We start from the raw sequence: 23346 nt of genomic DNA, 5'->3' as shown, positions 1-23346 counted from the left end.
TCAAGACAAGCCCTAATTCAGTTCAAAAAGCAAAGAGTTGATAACCAGTTGCTAAAAAGAACCTGGTTGCTAATATAAACATGCCTGAAACCTGAAGTAACACGACTTAGGAACTTCCTTCAGGAAAGCATCCCTTGTTAATGGTTTCGCTTAAATCCAGGTCAAAGATTTCTCTTCTAGCATATGTTAGCATCTCTAATGATCGTTGTATGCATTCCACTTTGTGTATATCCTAGATTTTCCATGTTATGATTCTATTTTAAGACCAGACTAATATAACTGTAGATGTGTCAATATTGAATTTCTCCATCAATAATACATTTATCATGCTAGTCAAGTCCTCTATCTACAGTTCTTTGACATTTTCCAGAAGCATTTCAAAAATGACCTTTATATTTTTGAATGCTTTGTAATTTCACGAACATCAACATTTTCTACTGGGAAAGATGCCACATGATGCTATTTTTAATACCAATTGTAACAGTTGCTTGCTTTTGCGTGATTTTTTTTTCCGTGATCAGTATGAAATACTTTCATATGAGCCTTGCTTTATCTCATGGAATACCTTTTCAAATCTATATTTCAGCGTGCACTTTTAACTGTTCAGATTCCCCATAAATGCCAATATTCAGACAAACAATGAAGATAATGCATATCAAGTCAGTTTGATAATGGCCTACATAAATACTTCTGGCTCATGACAATGCCATTTTTCCTTTATTTTCAGGTTACCTAGTTTGCTTTTCATTTCACAGGCTAAGAGGCCCCCCAGCCATTATGTAGTCCAGTTGACAAGCAGCAATCTGAATGCAAACCCTTATCTGTATTTTGTAGATAAGCAAATGTATTCTTCATTAAATGTATCCTACCACTTTACTGGTTTGTTATTTATTGGTTCATGAAGAGCAAGGTCTACACAACTTGTTTTTTGGAAAAACCATTGTTAACTTGAGCAAAGTTGGGTAATTTTGCAGCTCATGTCTCTTGCATATGGGAAAGCACACAAGTTTTTGCATACTTTCAAGTTTTTCTGTTTTTACCCTCAAAAATATAGAAGGAATGCAGTCTGAACAAGGTTGCTCATCCTTTCATCCACTGATTTATACAGAAGTTTTGGTTTTGGATGATTTGGAATATTAAAATGATACAAGCAGACTTCATCCTAGAACTCAACTGTAGCAAATATTCTCATGGAACTGTTTATCCCTTAGACACTTCCAATATCCTCAATTCCAGCTTTCCTTTTATCTCAGCAGGGGGAGCTGCTTGAGTGAGTTTACATTTCAATTTAATTGTTTCCCAACTAGGTAAACACTTGGCAGCAAACAGTATATTTCATGCATTGCCAAGATTGGTACAACATCCTTTAAATGTTGTCAAAATATCCACTGCTTACCACAGTGCATGACTGAAATTCACAGTGGAGCCTGAAACAAGCAAAATATCCGTCTCAAATATTTCCTCTTTACTATTATCTCACCTACAATGTAATCTCTTCAGAGTAGCATCTGTCTTTATTTCCAATTTTGCATGATAGCAGGTTAACTGCCAAAGCTTAATGATTAACAAACTCAGTTAAAGTGAAACTTCAGCAGAAGAACTGCAAAGGCTGGATTTTCTCTAAGGAGACCTACATGAAACTTCTAACATACCATCCTACAAGCTATTTACAAAGTCCTATTTTAAGCAAATATTCACAAAAACAAACACCATTTGAGCACATCTACACACTTGCATATAGAATGGCTGAGAGTCTGTGAAACATTTAACAAAAGCCCTGTATCTTTAGGGAGCTACAGGAAGTTCATGGTTTTTAGCCACTGCTACTATTATTTTTCCTTAGGTACATAACCAGTCATTTACTAAGGAATACTAGAAAAGCAGCACCATCTAGTGGTGCTAAAACCACGCTGTAGTATTCTCAGAGCTTTCTTCGAGGAAAATGGCATAGGCAATAAGTGAAACTCTCAGATTAAGTTCTTTTTAAGATAGTGGTATGACATACATGCATTCCGTTTTGTTTTGTTTGTTTTTCAGTTCAGAATGAACATGAACATGGGAAATAATCAGGCATCTGCAAGCTCTGTTAAAAATAATCCATTGAAAGTATAAAGGTGCAACTGTATGCACTAATCACAGAGGATATTAATTTTGTGTAACAGATATATTTATCTTTAATAATTATATGATAGCTTTTTTTTTTTTTTGACATTATTAATATGTGAAAACATAACATGAGAAGGAAAAACTCCATTATAAAAAAACATGGGATTTTTGTAATGGTGTAAATAGCACACACATCAGGTGCCCACATTGCTCTCTTGCCTTACTCCATTTCTCTTTCTCCCTCATCCTATGAACAAACAGCCCATAACTCACCTTCACTGTTCTTTAAATTCAATCTCACACACGCTTCCACGGATTATCTGTCTGGCACCACCCCAAAGCCTTCACTTTGCGTGGCTCTCCTACTTCCCTTACCCAATCCTGTACTCAGCAGCACAGCTCATCCATCTACCTCCCAACATCCCCCCATTGCCTACTTCTCTCAAGTTCAGAGCTGCCATCCATGCTACTCTCCATCTTCACAGCCACATCAGCTCTGGATACATAAAGAGCTTGTAAGTTTCACTCACCACTGGCATAAAATTTTGCTGAGTTATGACTACTTCACCATTGCACTCAGATTCCTTTCAGGCCTACGTACCTACAACAGAGTAGAAAAGAAAAAAAAACAAACAGAGAACAGACTGACTGAATACAGCAATTCTAATTTTGAATGTATGGATTATCATTAAAAAAAAAAAAGAAAAGTAACTCTGTTAAAAAAATAAAAGAGGAATTTATTACAGAGACAACAAAGGAATTTTATGTTTCTTAACAACCAATTCCAGTGCTTTCATTCATTCAGCTTACTACCTGGAGACATCTGCTTTGGGCAGCGCTGCCCTTTACTTTAAGGGGTAAATACTTGTAGGTATTTGAAGAGAATGTTTTATCTCCTCTCCATTTTCACTGTCTGGATTGCCCACAGGAATTTATTTATTTATTGAGATACATTTAATTGCTAGCAGACATCCATGGCTCCTCTACCTCCTACCAAATCCAATATGGAAAATGTGTATTCAAGCTGGTACAGATTCATGCCCAAAGAAATGAGTTCTAATAAGCCTAAAGTCACATAGCTTTCAAATGTGCCCCAGCTGGATCTGCAAGCTTCTGTTCTGGTCTGCTTAAACCACAGGTAGGCAGAGTAAAATGCATCATAGCCATAACCCTTTCTCCACACACAGAAACTTTCTTTATTAACCTGATAACTCTAGTAGCCACATTACCTGTTCAACTCAAACTCCATAATTCTTGAACAAATAATCAAACTGTACATGCATTTCAGATGCAGTCTCACCTATTTTTTCCTAATCTCTACCAGACATGTTCATGTGATACCTACTAGGCCACGTTTTTCATCATTTCAACATCCTTACAATTTACAGCCATGTCTACGCACTTCATTTTCAACTGGGGATCTCCTCAGATAAATCTTTTTATTCTCTAAAAACACATTTTGCTATTGAATTCCATCCCATCTTTATTTCTATGTTCTATGTTGGTTTTTCCCTACTATTTCTTCCTCCCATCTTTATATCATTTACACTCTCATTCAACATTAATCAAAATGTGACATCGCAATCAGTCCACATTATTTATGCAACTTTGCCAGCAACTTTCCTCCAATATAGCAGTACTTTTAATATAATTTTCCTTCAACTGGGTCACTATACACCTTTATTTCTCATATTAATCCCCCTCTTTTCTAGCTGAAAAAGTAATTTTCCACACAATAGTGAACTTCCCAGTTCTATCTAGAAAGTTAAAAACTTCAGGATACTGAAGAAAAACACAATTATAATCAGTAATAAAATAAGAACTGGAACTTGTATATTCTGTATAAATACTTTATTATGTAAAAAAAGACAACTTACATGGGTAGATGCTCTGTTAACACAAATTACAGGTTTTCATGAAAATACTGAAATCCTTTCAAGAGCACTTTAGAATGCCTCTTTCCTGTTTTACAGTGATGCATTAGTTAGCAACTGGTATCAAGCAGAAAATACTGCAACATAGCAATGGTTGGTGCTTCCAAAAATGCTATGACAATGCAAGAAAAAAAAAAAAAGACCCTATAAGGAATCAAATATCTGGATTTAGGGTTTGGGGCTTTGGTCCTCAGATCAACATGAAATGGCAGTTATGAAGACAAATATTCAACTCACTGACTGCACAAACCTTTGCAAAAAACATCCCCTTTCCAGATGCCAGATATCAGTTGGCTCTGGCAAATACTCTCCATTCTACCTCACATGAGAAATAACAATGGAACAGAAAATAAATTCAAATAATGTGAATTCCTGGAGAAAAAGAAATAACAAAAACAACAACAACAACAACAAACCATCAGAATGCCAGCTCATTCAAGAAAAAAAAAAAAAACTTCTAGAGATTACCTGCTTATCCTGTAGTATGCATGTATATCCTCAATGCAGTACCAACATTTTAAAGCCCTGTAAACATTTAATCTTCCCACAGATGAAATCAACTTTGTTGACTATTATTATTTTAAAGGCATATTTTTCTTCTGTCAAGACCTTGAAAGTCCACTACAAAAACTAATCAAAGCATTACAAAAAATATGACTGTAATGGTTAGCTACATGAAATATCATGTATACCATTTTCATTAAGATGTATTATTTCATTCATAACTTACCTTTGCCATTTCATAGTTAAATGGGAAAAGAAAAATGTCATTTTAAATACTGAGTTACACAAGTTTTATCTTGGCACATCTGGATATCCATGATTATCAGTATGTAAACTACCTCACAAACAACAGTCAAAGCCTGACATGTAAACAGTTAACTATACATTATCATATAGATAATATCATGTTAGGATAGGCAGGTCTGAGTGTTGTTCAAGGCACAACATGGTCCCAAGCTATAAGGTTTCTCTCAAAAAGAGAATGTAAGATTAGTGTACAGAGACATGAAAATCTATCTGAAGACTGAAATCTCATGCAAGAGACTTCTCTGTTAGCTGTTACGGAAAAAATAAAGTAAAACCAAAAATATTTCTGTTGTCCACATTTCATAATGGACACCAGGAAAAAAAAAATATTAAAAGCCTTCAAATACCTCAGTAGTCACATTCCCATCTTATAGCATGCAACTGTGTACCTGCCTATGAGTTCAGCACACTACAATGGGAAGTTCCCAGTTCTTACTGCTGAAGAACTGTGAAGATATTTAATAGTAGTATTTTCATCAAATGATAAAAATGTAACAACTTCTTCATTTTTCTTATTTACAGTTGATTTTGGCATAATAGTAGCTAGAACAGTGAAAGTGGCTTGTGCTATTCCACTCAGCATTTGCTTTGGTGATAAAAACATGGTCTAGGTTCATAACTCTACAATGCACTGTTGAAATTTACAATTTTTTTTTTAAGGAAATCATATGGCAACATTTTATGGACACTTCGAGATAAGTTGTAAATTGTTTTTGAATTTTGAGACTAAAACTGATGCAAATTGTTTTTTTCAATCTTTACATTTCATATTACTGTGTTAATATTTCAAATACATGTAGTGTAAATGTTTTTACAGACAAGAGAAAATTACTGAATTTTTAATGTTATATTCTTTAAAAATTTCAACACTCTTGGAGGACAAGAAACAAAAACACGAACTCCTAAATGCAGCTAATTTGTATATACCAGATAACAATTATCTTGTTCTCTAATAACTCACAAGAATAACTGGCTTTTACTATAAAATAGTGTAACAAAATCACTGAATGACAAAAACATGTCTGAGTTATACTTTTTTCTTTCAACACGTGCTGCTACAGCTTGAAATACAAGTAGGAGAATCCCAGTGCAAGAAGGAACTGTTTTAGCATGTATCTTCAAATGTGTAATTATCAATTACAAGAGAGGTAACTTTTGTTATGTGCTGCTAGGTATAAGGCAGAACATAATACTTGGTCGTATCGTGAAGAAACTACAAACCAGAGAACATGTTATGATCAAACGTCCATTAGATGCAAGCCTGTTCCCCTGAAAATCACACAAGTATTTCCAAAATATCTCAGTCTCATTTTCTGTCAGAAAATCTCACATTGATGGAGCCTCCAGGAGTCAAAAGTCCATGGGTTTTGGCATGAACTGGTTCAGTTTTGGGAGAAATTTTAATCTCAAAATTCTGAAGCAACTGTAAAGACAAAGAAGACAAATATTAGAAAACCTTCAAAATTACAGATGGAGAATAGATGAAAACTTGGGAAAAGAAAATGTAAGAGACTGTCACAAGCAATATCTCATCTCAGCTTCCTCTTCTACAGAGTCTGAGTGCTATGAGTCTTATGCAAGAAAAAAAATGGAGCAAAGTAAAGATTATAGTTTAAAATCTTCCTCCTCTGACTGAGGAAGGCTTTCTCAAAATAAAATAAAATAAAATCAACAAAAAAACAAAACTGAGTTCAGCTCTTTCTGAAGAATTTCAACCGGATTAGGTTTAACCATCCGAGCTATCAAAGAAACTGAAATCTTTCAAATCTGAATATCTTTTCAAATCTTGTGAGCCTTCCTCTCATGAATTTTTTACTTTAACATAAGTCAGTATGTGCAACTATGAAACAAATGAATAAAAAACAAAAGCTAAGACAGGGACAATCTGGTGCACCAAGTCAACTGGTCATAATAATTCAAGAAGTAGGATACAACAACCTCCCCCAAGTAGAACCGCTGCAGTTCAACTACACAGGCTCTCTATACACTAGAACCTGTGTTTCCATACACTTAATGAAAGTGAGAGAACTAAAAATTCATATCTTTTTTTGAAAAAAAATCATAGAAATAGTGGGCTAAAACTATTTTTTTTCAACCAGCTCTGCATATATTTTATAGGTACGTCCATCTGGAAAAAATGTTATTAACTTACTTGTGAGAACAATATATAAGACGTGAAAAACATTTTCTGAAGTTAGAAAATATGACTTCTTCTATATCCATGGCACTGGATAAGTAACCAAGTCAAGAAAAGAACTGAGAACTATCTAGGAAATTCTCATTTGTCAGCTTCATGCTTCACGTGTTCTTATTTTTCAACGACTTAAATATCTTTGTGTTTGTAAATGGATTGTGTTGTTCTTGTTTCTTCCCAGAAAAGAAAAGAAAGATCTTTACTTCCTTGACCCTCCTGTTCAAAAAGATGTGACTGTGTTTGCTTTATTCAGCCCCCTAAGACTTATCTCACTCCGAGTCCCAAAAGATAGATGCTATTTTTTATTGAGATTGCTCTAGGTGTTTACCTGAGGAAATTTTAAAGGCAAATTTAATCAAGTTGTGTTTTGAATAGATACCATGTCTAACTCCTATTACGGCTAAGTAACTACAGATAGTTTCCAAATCCTTGTGTTATGACGCACAATTTGGCTCAGTATTTGAGTTAAAGGGAGCCTTGTAAATGACAAAAAAAAACAAAAAAAAAAACGGAGTAGCTGTTATAAAAGCTACAAATAATAAAACATACTGTGCATTATGTTAACCTGTATACAAAATAATAGTAAAGTTAGAAGAAGGAAGAAGACAGAACAGAAAACAGACTACAGAAAACTCAGTAATTTAATTTCACTGTCATAACACAATGGTCAGAAAAAGGATATAAAAAACAATTCAGCTCTTAAGTATTGAGTTCTTTGTAACCAAAATACTGCAACTGAGCAGGTAACCATTCTAACATACATTAAGGAAAATTTTCATTTTGCTTAAAATAAAAAAAACCTTCTGTGCTAAATCCATACATTTCCTTAATAAGCTTACATGTAGTTTCACTTCGTATGTACTATGAAGAATTTTTCATCTGCACTGTAGTTTAACTAGTATGCTACACTTCAAGCATTATCATTTGCAATCTCTTAAGCTTTTGAAGGATGAGTGTTAGACAACACTCCAAAACAACATTTTTGTACACAATAACATATTGAGAAATGATACACAGAAAAAAAGAACCATAGCAATACATTTTTCTTCCTGTAATGCAGTCACACATTTCTAACCTGAATCAGTGCAAGATGAATTTCCAGTTCTGCAACTCTTTTTCCAATACAACTTCGAATGCCATAACCAAAGGGGATGGAACCAAAATTGTCTACCCTGTCCAAATTATCTTTCCGCAGCCAGCGCTCGGGTCGGAACTCATTGGCCATTGGAAAATTCTCTTCGCTGTATGAAGTAGTATAATGACAGAGTGCCAGCTGTGTCTGAAGAAGTAAATGTAATTTGTATTTATCCAACTCCAATATACATTAAAAAAGAAAACGTTTGTAACTAAGTAAATTCGGTTCTTTCAACAACGGAAATATGTAGGCAAAAAATTAGAAAACTGGCAAAAATAATGAAATGCTTTTTCTTTTAAATCAAATCTTAACATTTCAGAGAGGCGTTATCAACTCTCTACCTGCAGAATATCAAGAGCATGTTAAAAGTTAAATGATAAGTGGGTGAGGAACCAAGTCTGAAAAAAAAAAGAAAAACAATGGCAACAAGTCAATTATCAAGTAATCTTTTTGTCAGATGCATAAGTATTATTCTAATGTTTTATCCTTAATGCTCTAGGTTGGCGATTTTAATGAAGCGCAAGTAACTGTAACAGATCACATCTCGTATATAAAAATTAAACTGAGTCACAGAATCATAGAATGGCCTGGGTTGGAAAGGACCTCAAAGATCATCTAGTTTCATTCAACCCCCCTGCTATGTTCAGGGTCACCAACCTCTAGACCAGGCTGCCCAGAACCACATCCAGCCTGGCCTTGTATGCTTCCAGGGGTGGGGCATCCACAGCCTCCTTGGGAAACCCGTTCCAGTGCACCACTGGAGTTCTCTCCAGAAAACTGCAACAGAACCTACCCCTTTAGGTATTAAGTATCCTCCAACAACCAAGTCTTTCTGGGTCACTCTTCCATTTCCTGGCAATACTGGATATAACCTAGAGACAAATATTTAAAAGAATTTCAAGAGCAGTCATTAATACAACTTTAAACATTTGGTTTCCAATGCAGTATAGATTCAGAGGACTAAGGTTCTTCGAGCATACTGATAACCTTGGAGATAAAAAGACCCTGAGGCATCTGTGAGAATATCATTAATACCAGAGAGAAGTTATTTACAAGTAACTGGAAGTTGAGCTGTTTGGTCTATATGATTGTTACATATATGCACAAATACATAATCAGTTGTTCAAGCTGCAGATATTTTTTAGCAATACAGAGAGCTGAAAAATGCTTGTTGATGCATTCTTCAAAATCCTCTTACTCCTCTCACCTTGCTATGAGCACTTGGTTCAAACATGTAAAAAACCCAAACAATTGTGCCACATGCCTTCAATTTAAGTCAAGAAGCTTAAAAATGAGTGTAATGGCACTGCAAAGTATCACTTTGAAGTGCAGGGGGTTGAGGGGAGTAGGTTGTTACAGTCCTATGTACGGAATAATAAAGTGCAAATCTCAAGTTTTCAATTATCTTAACAGACACGTTCTAAATATTCAATACTACTCTTACTATACAGAAAAAATATTTAACAACTATACAAACTATCTTATCTCATTGCTTGGGTATCCTTGGACACAATACTGACACATTAAGTAAAAGCAGAAGGAGAAAACAGCAGTAAATACTAACACAAATATTAACATGGACTCAAAATTCCTTACAGCCACATGAAATTATTTTTCTTAGTTAGCGGTTGCTAAAACCCTTACCTCAGAGTTTCCTTCAGCACAGCTCTAATCAAAGGCAATTTGGGCACATCACGAGCAACGGGAGCTTGGTCTTTCCCCAACTTATTGATTATTTCCTCGTAAACACGTTGTTGAACCTCAGGGTGCTTTGCCAACATATATATTGCCCAGGACAAAGTAAAAGAAGTCTAAGAAAGAAATCACTACTATCAAATCCAACAGGAGTAGATTAAAGACATCAAGTCAAGAAAAGCAATGAGTTTTCAGCTGTGTGTTTTTTGTGTTCGCAGTTATAAAACAGACTGGCAACGACTAACATCTGGATTACATGGGATGTTGTCAGACTTCACCACCCCCTCCTTCAGCCCTTTTGCACCTAAAAATCCTCCACATATCAAAACAATCCATGCTGATATTTTCCTGGTTAAGTATTAAATATCAACAGAAAAAACAAATGCAAACAAAACTACATAAACAATACCGAAACATCAACACACTCTAAATGGCAACAGATCAAATTAACTGTTTTCAGTGTTCCACCTTTCCACCTAACTAAAAACTTAATGGGAAACAGGGTAAAAGAATACTGCTCAGAACACTACCAACCCATTTGAAGCACAGAATAGTCTGTTCACACCATCCACAAAACACAACTGCTATTAACACAGTAAACAATGCAATACCATGAGAAGTACCTCCTACATCTTGAAAATTCTCACCTGAAGTTCTGGAAATGTTTTATTTTGGGCTTCCATTTAGGAGCAATTTAGAATGCACATTCATCGTAAAGGGCACCTTTCATGTCCCAAGTTTGAACTGGGATATAATGCTAAAAGAAATTCTCAGAAACTTTATTTTCTTCTCCTTGTTATATTGAGTGATCTGATAGTCCCTTGCTAAAATACAACCCTACCGTATTCTTCTAAGAGCTCAGAGGAGCTGGCAATTCTGCCAACTGCACGTAAAATTTCCTGTGATGTAAAAAGTTTCTTCCCAGGTTCCCAGCTCCTTCATAACCTCTTAAAAATTGTAGGGACAGCCAAAATGCTCTGCAGCCAAAAGCTGCCTTACAATTTTGTTGAAAGCTTTTGTAACCTTCTAACCCTCCAGTTTCTACGACAAAAGGAGAACTGAAATGACAGCAGAAAACTGGGGGAAAAAAAAGTTCCCTTACTTTCTGCCTTGTAATCAGAAATGAGGAAATCACAAGTGTCCTCTCACAGAATGATTGTTGCCAGCTGAGAAAACTGAGTTCAATGGACAGAGAAACTCTTATTGGCATGTATTTGAATACTGTCCTTATAATGTAATGAAAACTCTCTTACACACTAGAAATGGAAAATTACGTCTGAAAGATCAGAAAATGAATGAGTAACTGTGTTTTACTTAAGAAACAAACATCAAAAAGCTCTCTAAACTCATAAACCCTTGGGATATTTAACCAACAGATCAATCTTCAACATATAAATAAGCTTTACATATGCTCCTTATTTTGAAACTCAAAAGTATTACTATTGGGGTTTTTTTGTTTTGTTTTCCTTAGAAACCTCAAACTTTCTTAAACCAAAAATATCTGCATTCAATTATAAAACTTCTTAAAAAAAAAAAAGCTTTAAAAGATGCACTACATTTCTACTTAGTCTTTTTTACCTTAAGGCTATTAAACACAGTCCTACATAGTACCTATTAAATTCATTCTTTTTAATGTGTTTACAGTATTTTATAGTAACACTGTTCATTGATATTCTATATAACACCACATGCATTGTATATACAATACAATAACTTTTACCTTTATATTCTGCTTGTCATGCTTTAGTTAATACATTGATTTCCCATGACAGGGCAGAGAGAAAGGGAATATGCATACATGACCTTAAAGTTTCTTCAAATACTCGAGAGGACAAATGCATCCATTAGTCTAGATTGGCCCACTCAAATCGTTTTCATTAATGTAACATACCTTGTACTCCAGCCTCAGTAACACTTAGTCCCAGCACCACAGCTCTTTGCCTCAGACTGATTGAAACATGCCAACACAAATAGGGGAAAAGTGGACTCACACCTTCCCTACATCAGTGCTGGCTTTATGGACTTCAATAGAAATAAGGTGTCTGATTCAAAATGAATGTACTAGTTGACTGTAACCCATACATGAAAAATCCTTTACCAATTTCTACATATGAGTTTACTGATCAATTTTTCACACTAACTTGTGTCAGTCTTTTGTATTGTGGTCTACTTAAAGAAGCACAGATAGCAGTCTGAGATTCAAAACACAAAATGTATGAAATGCAAAGTGAATGTAAAGACAAATGCTATTTTGTCCATTTAATAAACTGTGGAACTGATTGGATCCTGTAAACCACAGCTAGAAAACAGTATCATTGACTTTGTTAGTTTTCTATCATATAAAAGATGTCATGACATAAATGCATGAGAAATTATGCCCTTAAAAACAATGAACCTTCCCATCCCACCTCACCCTCGTACTCCCAAAGGTAGATGTGAAAGGTACTGATTAATAAAAACATGGTGCACAAGAGAAGTGATAACAAGCTTACTGTGTCCACTCCTGCCAGGAGCATTTCAGTCATATTGGCATAAATCTCCTCCAAAGTAAGCTCCTTACTCATGAGGAGGTACGTAAGCAGCCCACCGTTCACTTCTTCTCCTTGGTCCAGTTGAGACTGAATAGACTTCAGTTTGTTGTCAACATGGATTTGACCTTAGGGATTCAAAAAAATTCTTAAGCTTCTGTTTTTCTCTCTCTTCTGATTCAGTTCAGTAAAGACAGTTATTTCTTCTGCTATACACTACGTGGCCCCAAACAGATAAAATATTTGTATCTATTTTCTAGGTGAAAAGATAAAAGAGAAGTTAGTGGTGCAGGTCTCCTTGGGTATTCACAGTGAGGAAAGCCTGAACTGATAGAAACAACTTAGCTCACAGCATGAGAATACTGAGCACGGGGAAAGGACACAAGAGGATGCAGATTCTGACTGGGAGCAAAGGAAGCTCGAGGAGGAGTTCTATGCCCACTTAAGTGGCTTATTTTCTCATGACTGCAAGAAGTGGCAAACTCTGGAGAGCATGCTGCAGATCAACATACAGCTGCTGTTTCATGATGTTAGCAGCAATTTGGAGGTCAAAACCATAGAACTGAATCACAATGAAGACAAAGATGAGGGGCATCAAGTGATAACAAAAATTGAAAAACTTCAGTGAATGGTAACTTCTGAATTATTTTACCCATAGTCCCATACATACTCTAGTGAGTACAAACAGCATCTTCAGTGAAACAAGTGCTTCAAAGGTGAAAACTCCTCTGGAAGTTAATGTCTCACAGCATGAGCTTACAGTAGGACTTGAACCAACATACTCCTTTATGAAACTACAAAAATACACACATCACAGTGAATTTTACTGTCCAATTCCTCTCTCACAAAGGAATCAAAGAAAGAAGCAGCGTAACAAGTTTCATATGGAACAAATTCCTCAGGAACAGATTCATCTCTGCTCTCAGGATGAAGTTAAAATCTGATGCTGGTTTTAACCAACAAAAGGGAACAACTCTTTTACAGAAAACACACCTATGCGTTAAAAAGATTCCCTAATGCTTACTGTAGGTACTGCTTAGTAAATACAAGCAGATTTAAATGAAGAAACTGAAGAATCTGTTCTCAAGGTAATCTACAGACATACCAAGACAAACGGTGTTAATAAAATAAATACAAAGATGCATGCAGCTTCCTAATGTTAGAGACAGAAAAAGGGCTCAGGTTTTTTAAATGCTGCAGAATAAGACAGCAAGGATAACTTCTCTTTTCTTAACTCATATGATCACAACTTTATGAATCAAGTTGCAAAGAATGTTTTATTTACAAAAAACATACTGTAATAGAGCAGTAGATTTCTATGCCAGCTTCTATGCTTATATGCATGTATATACACACACACTTTGCAATGAATTTAATTAGTCTCTCTTTCTTTTTCTTTTTTCTTTCTTTTTTTTTTTTTTTAAACTTTCCAGTCAGGTTTAGTGGCCATCATTCAGAGTGCCTGAATGAAATCCTGCTGAAGTCAACAAAATTAATCATCTTCATTAAAATCTGAGTGGTTTAAGATAAAACATTTGCAGAGAACTCACACCTTGAGTGAAGACTGAGTACTGAAACAGATGAAGACAAATAAAAGCAAAAACCATCGTAACATGGGGTATTTGGTAACATTCTTTTTAAACAATATATTTTCTTAAAAAAATGTTCAGTTTAATAAGAAACTTACTCTTATGTTCTACTACAGATCAAATGATATCAGAAATTTCTTGATATACAGCCTAAACATTTTGTTAATTTCTCCAGAGGTATTACTCTAATAATTATTTAATATTCCAGATGGAGTTTTGTTGTATTATCACAGCATTTCTTCTGCCTCCTTTAAATGGCAGAAGAGAAATGTAGTAAGTTCTGTTCAAACACACAAAGCACCTGCAGAAATGCAGTGGAACTTTTTCTGCTATTAAATCTTACTAAATTTGAAGAGTCCATCCCAGGATCTGCAGAACTCTCTCCAGGGTTTTGGAATAAATGGTCGAAGCCATCTGGGAATAGCACCTGCATACATAGTGGTCTTAAACATACTGAACATCAACTCCAGAGCCTCGATATATTCAACAGTCTGTTGTGGGACGTTGTTTTCCAGGCAGCCCAACCTGCATTCATACAGAATAGTAGCCACACCTGCACATACGAGATCAAAGAATTTGCTATTCACTTGCATATACACATATTAATAAGTTGAGGAATTAGAATTCTAACACAACAGAACTACCTTCAAAAAACTTGTAGTTACTCTCACTGCAGCTATAAGTAAATAAAGAAATAGAATATTAAAAAAGAAAAAAATCCCAGCTAAATATTGACGCAATAGCCACTGTCATTTTGCAGTAACATTCAACTTGAGAAGATATTCAGGAATTACAAGAGAAGCAGAGCAGTCCTCCAAGCATGTTTGCTGTTTTTCCCACTGCACCACAAATTCTAGGCCTCATAGGCTCTCTTCTGAACACATAGGGAGATATGAGTCCAAAGATATTTCTGGTAACTGGTGATAATGCAGGAGTTTCTAGTAGTGGCTATGTCTTTCATGCTCCTGATAAGCTAGTAGTAAATGGATAATTAGTACACATGAACGGATAAGGAGCATATAGTACGCTACAGTGATTTCACTGCACACCGTATAAACATATTCCAATTAGCCCTGAAAAACAGCAGCTGTCAGACAGTATTGCAAACAACAATACTGATTCTTGTTCACAACTTACTCTGATTTTCTCACGTGATTTTTCACAGTATTGTAGTGATTGCCATTAGAAATCTCTTTTTCACCCCCATCTTTCCTATTAATAATGGGTACAATAAATATGATGTTTACCCTCTGTCCTGCCCTCCATCAAAGACCCCATGAATCCTCAAGAATATACAGAGAGATACAGAGATGTTCAGCAATTTCCATTTACTTCTGTTTTTGTTTTGTTCAGTTTTTTTGTTTGGTTGTTTTTTTTTTGTTTGTTTGTTTGTTTTTTTGCTTCGTATTTCTTATTTTCTGACAAAAATAATTGCTGGAATCTGGCTATTTTCACTCTTCCTTCCCTAACTTTCCTCCCTCTGGAGATATTTTCATATGTCTTTTATTTCTCCCAGGCATCTTTCAGCAACTGCCAGTTCATATGCATTCTTTTATTGTTTAGACAGTCTTCCCCCCCCCAGATCTGACATATTAGGTTCCATGAACAATTGACAGTGAGTTCAGTCAAAAATGCAGTTGATATAAGAAAGCAGCAAGTGTCAGGCACAATATAAATGAAAAGCTAAAAGAATGTGGGGAACTTAAAGTAACCTACAAGTTGAAGTGAATCCTTAAGCTCAGAGTTTAAAATTCCATAAAGTTTGTAACTTAGTTGAATGCCATTTTTAGACATTACTGATGTAGAACAGATTTAGATTATTTTTGCCAAACGGACAGCTATTTGATGCAGTGTCTTGAGCAATTTGAAAGTTTCTGCAAAAGTCAAGTTATTCAGCTGCATATCTGCAAAGAGTGCCTGCATTTTTTAAAGGTATGACATATAATGAGATCAGATTGTATGCAGTCAGTTAAAGGAATGTGTGAAAGCCATCTCACCATTAGATCTCTGTAAGAACGCATAAAATACCATACCAGCTTGGGCTGAAGTTCAATCTAGTACAACATCATCTTGCTATTGCTTGCAAGTGCCAGGTTACTTTAAGGCAAGCATAACAATCACACACTTGGTGTGTTGTAGGCAGGGGAAAACAGTGTCTTTTCTCTATCTAAAGATTTATCTAAAAGAATTTATCTAAAAGAATTTAGATAGATCACGCTGTGATTGCCTATCTGTAATTTGTAGGTGTATTAAATCGACATGTCTTGGAATTCAAACTGTTAGAAGGTTTACACTTTTATTCTTGAGATGTAGATAGAGACAAGGAATACTGAAAAGCAGTCAGGGCTCTGGCTGTACGTTTTGCCTATACATCAGCATTTCCACATTAAGTGTTACTTAATACAAAGTATTTCTTTGGAATGCACAAAGCAGTTCTACCGATATCCATTTCCTTAAGCTGTGAGAGTTGCATATGAGCACAAAACATCACAATCCCCATTTCAGATTAATCACAATAAGGTAACAGTAATTTATGACAAAAATAGCTAAACATAACCACATCGCTTTATATTAACTTTTCTTTATGGGTGTTACATAGCCAAGACTTACCTTCCATCGAGTACTTGAAGAAAAGATTATTAACATTGGTCACTGTTTCCCCATCTTCCTCTTGACTTCTGAGGGTGTAGATTCTTTTAATTAAATCTGTGATAACTTCATTGACTCCTCCAGAGTAAACTGCCACATCTTTGGGTTTCAGAATTTTTTGCCTCAATACACTTCTCATTTTTAGCCACTGTTCCCCCTCTCTAGAAAAAAAAAATCATTAATAATGTCTATACAAAATTATTCTTAACAACTGCTAGCTCAGTACTGTATATTTGCAAACTCTTCTTTAGCTGGGGTATGTGTTAAAACCTTTTTGAATTCTGAATTGTAACATCTGCATGCTTGATACATGCAGAGTGACTGGGAATAGTGATTGCAGGGATGTCTTTCAATTCCTTCTGAAGACAGGCAATTGTCTTTCATGAATTCATTTTGAATTGAAGTGTATTCCCAAGAAATTCTCTCACCTTGAGAAATGCTGCTGTAAGGTACGGGAGCTTACTGGCCAGCAGCAAAATTGAATCTCCTTAGTGTATCTTTAGAGACACTTTCTGAATATCTCTCAGTTTAAGCTCTTCTTACACAGAACATCAAAGAACCACTGGCTTGACTCTGCAGTGCAGTTCATATTGCCTTTTGCCACCATGGAAGAAATAGACTGGCCATGGCTCAGAAAATAAGTTTTCCTCTAAATAAAACAAGCTATCTCAGTGCTGATGGTGGGCAGCTCCCACTAGCAATTAACCACACACCCACACATGCACTGTCAGTTTGTGCAGGCTTTAAAGGTGGACATCTTTTCTACAGTCCAGCTGCACACAACATATATCTGCATAGGGATGCACCACCGTATGGATTTACAGTACAGTGACTTCTCTGCATTAAACCAACGAAAGAGAACTTTGGCAAACAAAAAAGTGAAGCCAAACCAGCAAGTCCACACAACACACTACCAACTGGATACAGTCATTTGGGTTTGAAGCAGTAAAATCATGTTTGTGCAGTGCTATGCCAAAGCTAGTGTGCCCTGCTCCCATATACTGCATTCAAATAACCAATACTTACAAATGTTATTACACAAGGTAGCTCATTCTACTGTCAAACTATGCATCATGATCAACTTCCTGAAAATTTACAGCAAAATGAAAAACTCACTAAAAATTAAGTCCCTCCTCCCCCTGCTAACCATACGGGTATCTACAGAAAAGCCCGAATTCTCAAATGACCTGCACAGTCCCTCAGAAAAATGATTAAACTTTCACAACAAAACTCAGAAAATGGAGGCATAACAGAACTTACGCTGAAATTAGTCCTGTAGCTCTTCCTCGTAAGTCTCTGTATTCCTGCCACGATTCCATGTTAGCTCTCTGTGGTGCTCTACCTTCTGACCGGAGCACTTGAGCAACCATATCTCGATCTGCAATGGATACAACAAACTGGGGACCAAAGTGAGACTTGAAGATCTTTCCATATTCCTGAGTGTGTTTTTGCTACAACGTCACCAACAAAGAGAAACAGAAGTAAAAATATTACTAAGGAAACTGAGAAGGAAGCTGACAATTTGTCACAAAGTGAGTCAACCTATCACACCTAGGACTTCACGCCTAGCTTTTTAGTCATGGAGTTGTTTGAATTATCACAAGAAAGCATCAAAGTATTACTGGGAAAAATCCACTAGGAAAATACAGTGGTCACACTGACTGAAAATACAGCTCTAAGGCACAAAACCATTGGTGAAATAAACTATTGAAAAGATGGAAGGACATAGGGCATTTAAAAACACGTGTATCTTCAGATCAAATAAATTAGAATATCTGGGGGAAAAAAAAGGTGAAAGAATAGGACAGTATGTGAATTGGAAAGTGTAATAGAGAGATGGCATAATTCACTTTTACCGCCTTTAATGTACATACTGCAGCAGTTTACAAAGGAACACTTGTAGTTTCTTCCATCTAAACTAGGATAGTGACAACATAACAGCCTAATTTAAAAACAAAACAAAACCTATATTTTGGGACACATTCATGAGCAGCAAATTCATGACATAGATTAATTCTGAAAAAGGAAGAAAAAGTTGAAGCATTATTCCCGCAGAGAGGTTTGGTTAGTGGTTGATCCACGAGTTGTATGATTCAAGCTGGAGGCGAGCAACAGGCCATTAAACATTAAGTGATGCATCACTGTCTGAGGAAATGTACTGATTATTTTCAACAAATTTAATTCCAGTGTTGTGAAATGAAACACAACTCCCAGGAACTCATTTGGAACAGAGGTTCAACATCATTCTAGGGAAAAAAGGTCTGCAAAGGAACAGTCAAAACCGTATGAGGACTTAAGTTTAAGGCTGTTTCAGATCTTAAAGATTTTACTTCTGTTTGAAGTAGCAAAATAAGTTAAACTGCCTGAAGTTTGACACATTACTTCCATCTAATCTAAAGACATCTGCTTGCAGAGTTACACTGGTTATAAATCAAACAAGTTCGGTACAATTAAGCTAGTGAAAGTCCAGTGTTGACCAAGAATTATTTATGAGATGTTTTAATCAGTATTTCTCAGAGAAATGAAATGTTCAATTGCCACAAGTAAATTTAAGACACATGAATCACTTTCTACCATATGATACCAAGTGCCTATAAAAATGTAGTTCTTTTCGCCTGCTTTCCAAACAAAACAAGAGTTGTGCAATTGTGGTCTCTGCCAGTCTCCACATAACTACTTTTGAAACACATTGGCCAATTTCAGTCAAGTTTAAACAGGCAGTTAAATCTCCTACAACCATATTCTTCCCATTTTCAAAGATCAGCATCTTGATTCAAACTACACACACACATCTGACAAAGGAAGTGCTGCAGTAGGAACTCAACCATGATCACTCCTGCTTGGTCTCCTGTTAACCAAACATACATGCAGAGCAACGTACGACTAACAAGCACTCTCAAAATCCAAAGCAGATCTTCTTGCCTCAGAGGATTTTCAAGGGATATTGAAGCTGAGCATGGAGAGAACTGAGACCATGAGTCTCTAAGGTAGGCATGTTGTGGCACAAATGGTGCAAGGAAAAGGCACTTGGCATGAGGGGGATACGGGGGGGATACCAATCTCAGAACGTCAGGTTTATCAAATTTGGTAACAGAACTGTCTGTTTGTTCCACTGATGGTGAGGATGACATAGGAGGATGAACTTGAACAGAAAACAAACTGAGCATCAAGCCGCTCAATAAAATAAATGAAACATCAGTTCTCAAACAGAAATGGACAAGGACAAGGTGTTTGGCCTTCTCTTGCTTTCAGCAGAATGGTGCTCTGTATTAACCTGATGTTTAAAGAAATGCTTGGAATTTCTCTTCCATATTTTCTGTCACAACACAGGTTTTCTTTCCCTCATTCCAGACCTTAAAAATATTACGGTTCAACGTCTCACAAAGCACTCTTACACCATACCTTCTTTCACATGTCATAAATTCGGTAAGCATCCAAACCCCTTTCCCTCTCCTTTATTTCCTTCATACTCAAATAGTACTGATGAGACACAAGATCTGATCCTGTCAAATTAGGAATACATTCCCTTTATCATAATTGCTGTGAGCATTGCTGCTTTGGCCAGGACTAACTGGAATCATGTTACAGAGAACAGAACCTCCTTTGTGAAGAGCCCAGCTTTCCCCACCCCTCCTGCATATAGCCTATGAGCATTGCTGCACACCAAAGGACACTGCTTAAGTAGCTCTGCTGGTTACCAAAGGGTTTCAAATTAATTCATTCCTGATGTTCACTGTATTGTTAAATTTAACAGACTGTTATTAAGCCGGCTAATGCCTGCTCACATGCAGCATGTATGCAAACAGACCATCTGTGATTTGCGAAGTGATTTTTGAGAGTCTATGTAGAATTAAAACCAGCATCGCTTTACAGCTCCTCCTCATCCTTCCTCCTGCTTTCCCCTCTATGAATAACGTTCTGTGGAGTTTTCTGTTTCAGAGCATACACTATTCACCTATTTTTATATCCATTCCAATACTTTGATGCTTCTCAATGTTTTGACTTTCATATTTACAGCAGTGAAATCTTGAATTCAACGTGCAAGGTATTTTTTAGTGTTACAGCATATGGAGAGTGCCTCACAAACTGGGCACTACCACAAGAGCAGTGAAAACAAGAAATGCAGTAGAACAAAAAAAAAACCTTTAGCAAATACAATTAGGTTTCACCTGCACATAGCTGTTATTAAGTAATTAAGCAATTAATTCACCAGCAGCATTCTAGTTCAGATCACAGGACAGACTGACACTTCAAGGGATCCAAGTGATAAACACCACACAGTCAGAACTAAGGAACGTGTTTGACTTTTTGTTCCCTAATCTCCTTTATTTCCTGCTCCTTTGAAGATCCTGGTTTTCAGGTTCTTTAAGCTCTACTCCTGCTGGTCTCCAAAGCTGGACTAAGGGCACTCGCCCACTCAGCCCACGCTGCCCCCTCACGACGGGTGGGACTGAAGTGCCAAACCAGTCACCCCTCCGCCCCTACCCTCCCACCCCCACGCCAGGTGACAGCGGCCCCGCTCTCTGAGGAGGACCCGAGGGTCTCTCGGTCTCTCCCTCCTTCCCTCCCTTCAGCAGCTCCCGCCGCCATCACGCCCCGCTTCCCGCCTCCTCGCCCGCACGCGCCGCTGGGGCCGCCAGAGGAGGGGGCGCGGGCAGGGGTTGGGCAGCGCGATCCGCGACCGTTGGTCCCCCCTCCACGGCCCCTCCGGGGGAAGGTTTCAAACCGCCCGCCTCCCGCTGAGGGGAGGGCCCTGCGGGCGGCCCCTCTGCAGCTGCTGGGGGCCAGACGCATCCACCGCCCCCTCGAGGGACCTGTATAGTCGAAGTATATTTACGTAAGGAGAGGCCAGGGTAAAAGCGAGGGGCGGAGAGGAAAAATGGTCTCTGGGCACAGCAGGGTGACGCCGGGCTGAGGTGAAGGATGGGCAGAAGCCCCTGCAGGCTGAGGTACCTCGGCCGCGGCATGGCCTCGCCTCCAGGCTGGAGGAAAAGCCGCGTTTCCCAGCTCCGCCGCCAAAAGTAAGCGTGCGGGGCATTCACAAGTCTTTGAGGCAACCCAGCTCGAGAAGTGTTTCCTTTTTCCCTTAAGAGCCAATGGCACACACCTAAAAGCCCCCAAAAAAGCCTTAACGTGGAAAAGAGGGGAGTTGAAAGCCTGTGTGTGCCGGCGAAGCGGTCACCCCGCACGTACAAGGGGAACTCCCGAAGGCGATGCCCGCACAGCCCGAAATAAAAGTGCTAAACGTCCGAGAGCCGAGGGACGCGGAAACTGAATGGGGACCTCCTCGCCTCGGCTCTTTCATAACAGCAGGAACGCGGCGCGGCGATGCGGTAACGCGGCGATTAGGCAACGTTTTGTGAGGGGAGAGAAGGAAAGGTTCGGTAATCCGACGTGAATAAAGCCCGAAAGAGCCAACTAAGCCATACCTGGATCTCATGAATGCGGCCGAAGCCGTCCTTCCAGAAGAACTCGTAGAGATTGTAGAGGGTGTTGGGTCCGGGCATTTCGTGCAGACTCTTCACCCTGCCCAGCTGCGGGGAGGGCTCCAGCAGCTCCCCCGGCCGCGCCGCTTTGTTCTCCGCGCCGCTCCGCACCTCCAGGGACTGACTGCCCGACAGCCCGGGCGCCTGGTGAAACCTGCTGACAAAAAGCGCGTGCTGGAAGTAAGTCCTCTCGGATTCAAGAACTCGCGTGAGGAAAGACATGTCTTAAGTTCAGGAAGGTCCACTTTTTTTTTTTTTCTTTCTTTTTCTTTTTTCTTTTTCTCTCTTTTTCTTTTTTTTTTTCTTTTTCTTTTTTCTTTTTTTTTTCCCCGCAGATGCTTTTTTTTTGGTTGCTCTTTCTTCGCTGCCTGCTTTAACTTGTACAAGCAGCACTACTCCAAACTCTTACTGCATGAGCATCAGTTTACACAGACCATTATTTAACGCTCCCTCCCCTAGGGCTGGAAAAGGGGGGTGGGTCTGGGATGAGACTTGAATAGAACGAACCTATTATTTCGTATAATTCAAATCAGATAAGTTTGCCCATTAAGCGTGCAGTCCAAGTTTACTTTTTCTCTCTTTCCCCAATTGCTTTGGCAAAATCTCACATGTGGATTATCCCAGCTTTCTCCTTCATTAAGAAGGTGAATTTGGGACCTTTTTTTTTTATCTTCTCCCCCCTCCCATATGTTAGAGAACACAGTATTTTCTGTGAGTATCATCCAAGAACATATATATGGAAACATTTCTACATCCACAGAAAACAGCAACTGTCTTCCACGGTAACATTACAAACTCGCATTCCTGTAAGTTACAATAACCAGGGATGTTATTTGTATTACAGAGTTTGTTTGTGAAAGGATGTACCTTGTGTCAACTTTTGTAGAAAATATCCAGTGCCTTTCAACCATGCACAAGGTTCACCTCGGCTTTGCCTCAATTCAGCTGTACAGGTCTATAACCACACACGGAGAACTTGAGCTCCAACCTGTAGATCAGCTTCTTTTGCGCAATTTCAAAGTCCTTTGTTCTACCTTCATACCCACTTGTATATGCTCATAGAAGTATTAGTGATAGTCTGTAAAAACTTCATTAGCTTCAGAAAAGGTGCACAAGAGATCCAGCTCAGTTACAAGTGGATCACAAGCTCTGATAAAACCAGAAAACAGAGGAAAATTTAAGACAAGATCCACATTTCTAGAACTTACTTTACCAGCAAC

At 37.7% G+C, this 23346-nt stretch overlaps 1 protein-coding gene and 1 long non-coding RNA gene across 4 annotated transcripts in view; one reads left to right on the top strand and one right to left on the bottom strand.

The window, feature by feature from the left end:
- Positions 1–3940: 3940 nt before the first annotated feature.
- Positions 3941–22540, bottom strand: CYP27C1 (cytochrome P450 family 27 subfamily C member 1). 3 transcript variants are annotated; one of them, XM_040703885.2, is made up of 9 exons: positions 22070–22540; positions 17901–18091; positions 16602–16801; positions 14335–14544; positions 12367–12530; positions 9824–9990; positions 8973–9051; positions 8120–8323; positions 3941–6273 (listed from the first exon to the last, which is right to left on the bottom strand). In XM_040703885.2, the coding sequence occupies exons 1-9, from the start codon at positions 22346–22348 to the stop codon at positions 6157–6159; spliced, it is 1611 nt and encodes a 536-aa protein (XP_040559819.1). In that variant the 5' UTR covers positions 22349–22540; the 3' UTR covers positions 3941–6156. The 3 variants fall into 3 exon arrangements, with proteins under 3 accessions (XP_040559819.1, XP_046799679.1, XP_004942948.2); XM_046943723.1 differs by having other exon boundaries at positions 17901–18037; XM_004942891.5 differs by having other exon boundaries at positions 17901–18018; positions 22070–22308.
- The window catches only part of LOC121111318, a 20703-nt gene continuing 19383 nt past the window's right edge, over positions 22027–23346 (top strand). The window contains exon 1 of the long non-coding RNA XR_005861462.2: positions 22027–22306. This is a non-coding gene — a long non-coding RNA (uncharacterized LOC121111318). The remainder of the gene's footprint in view (positions 22307–23346) is intronic.

The sequence above is a fragment of the Gallus gallus genome, chromosome 7, assembly GCF_016699485.2.
Source record: "Gallus gallus isolate bGalGal1 chromosome 7, bGalGal1.mat.broiler.GRCg7b, whole genome shotgun sequence".
Taxonomy (NCBI): Eukaryota; Metazoa; Chordata; class Aves; order Galliformes; family Phasianidae; genus Gallus; species Gallus gallus.
This window is presented reverse-complemented; position numbering and strand designations above follow the sequence as displayed.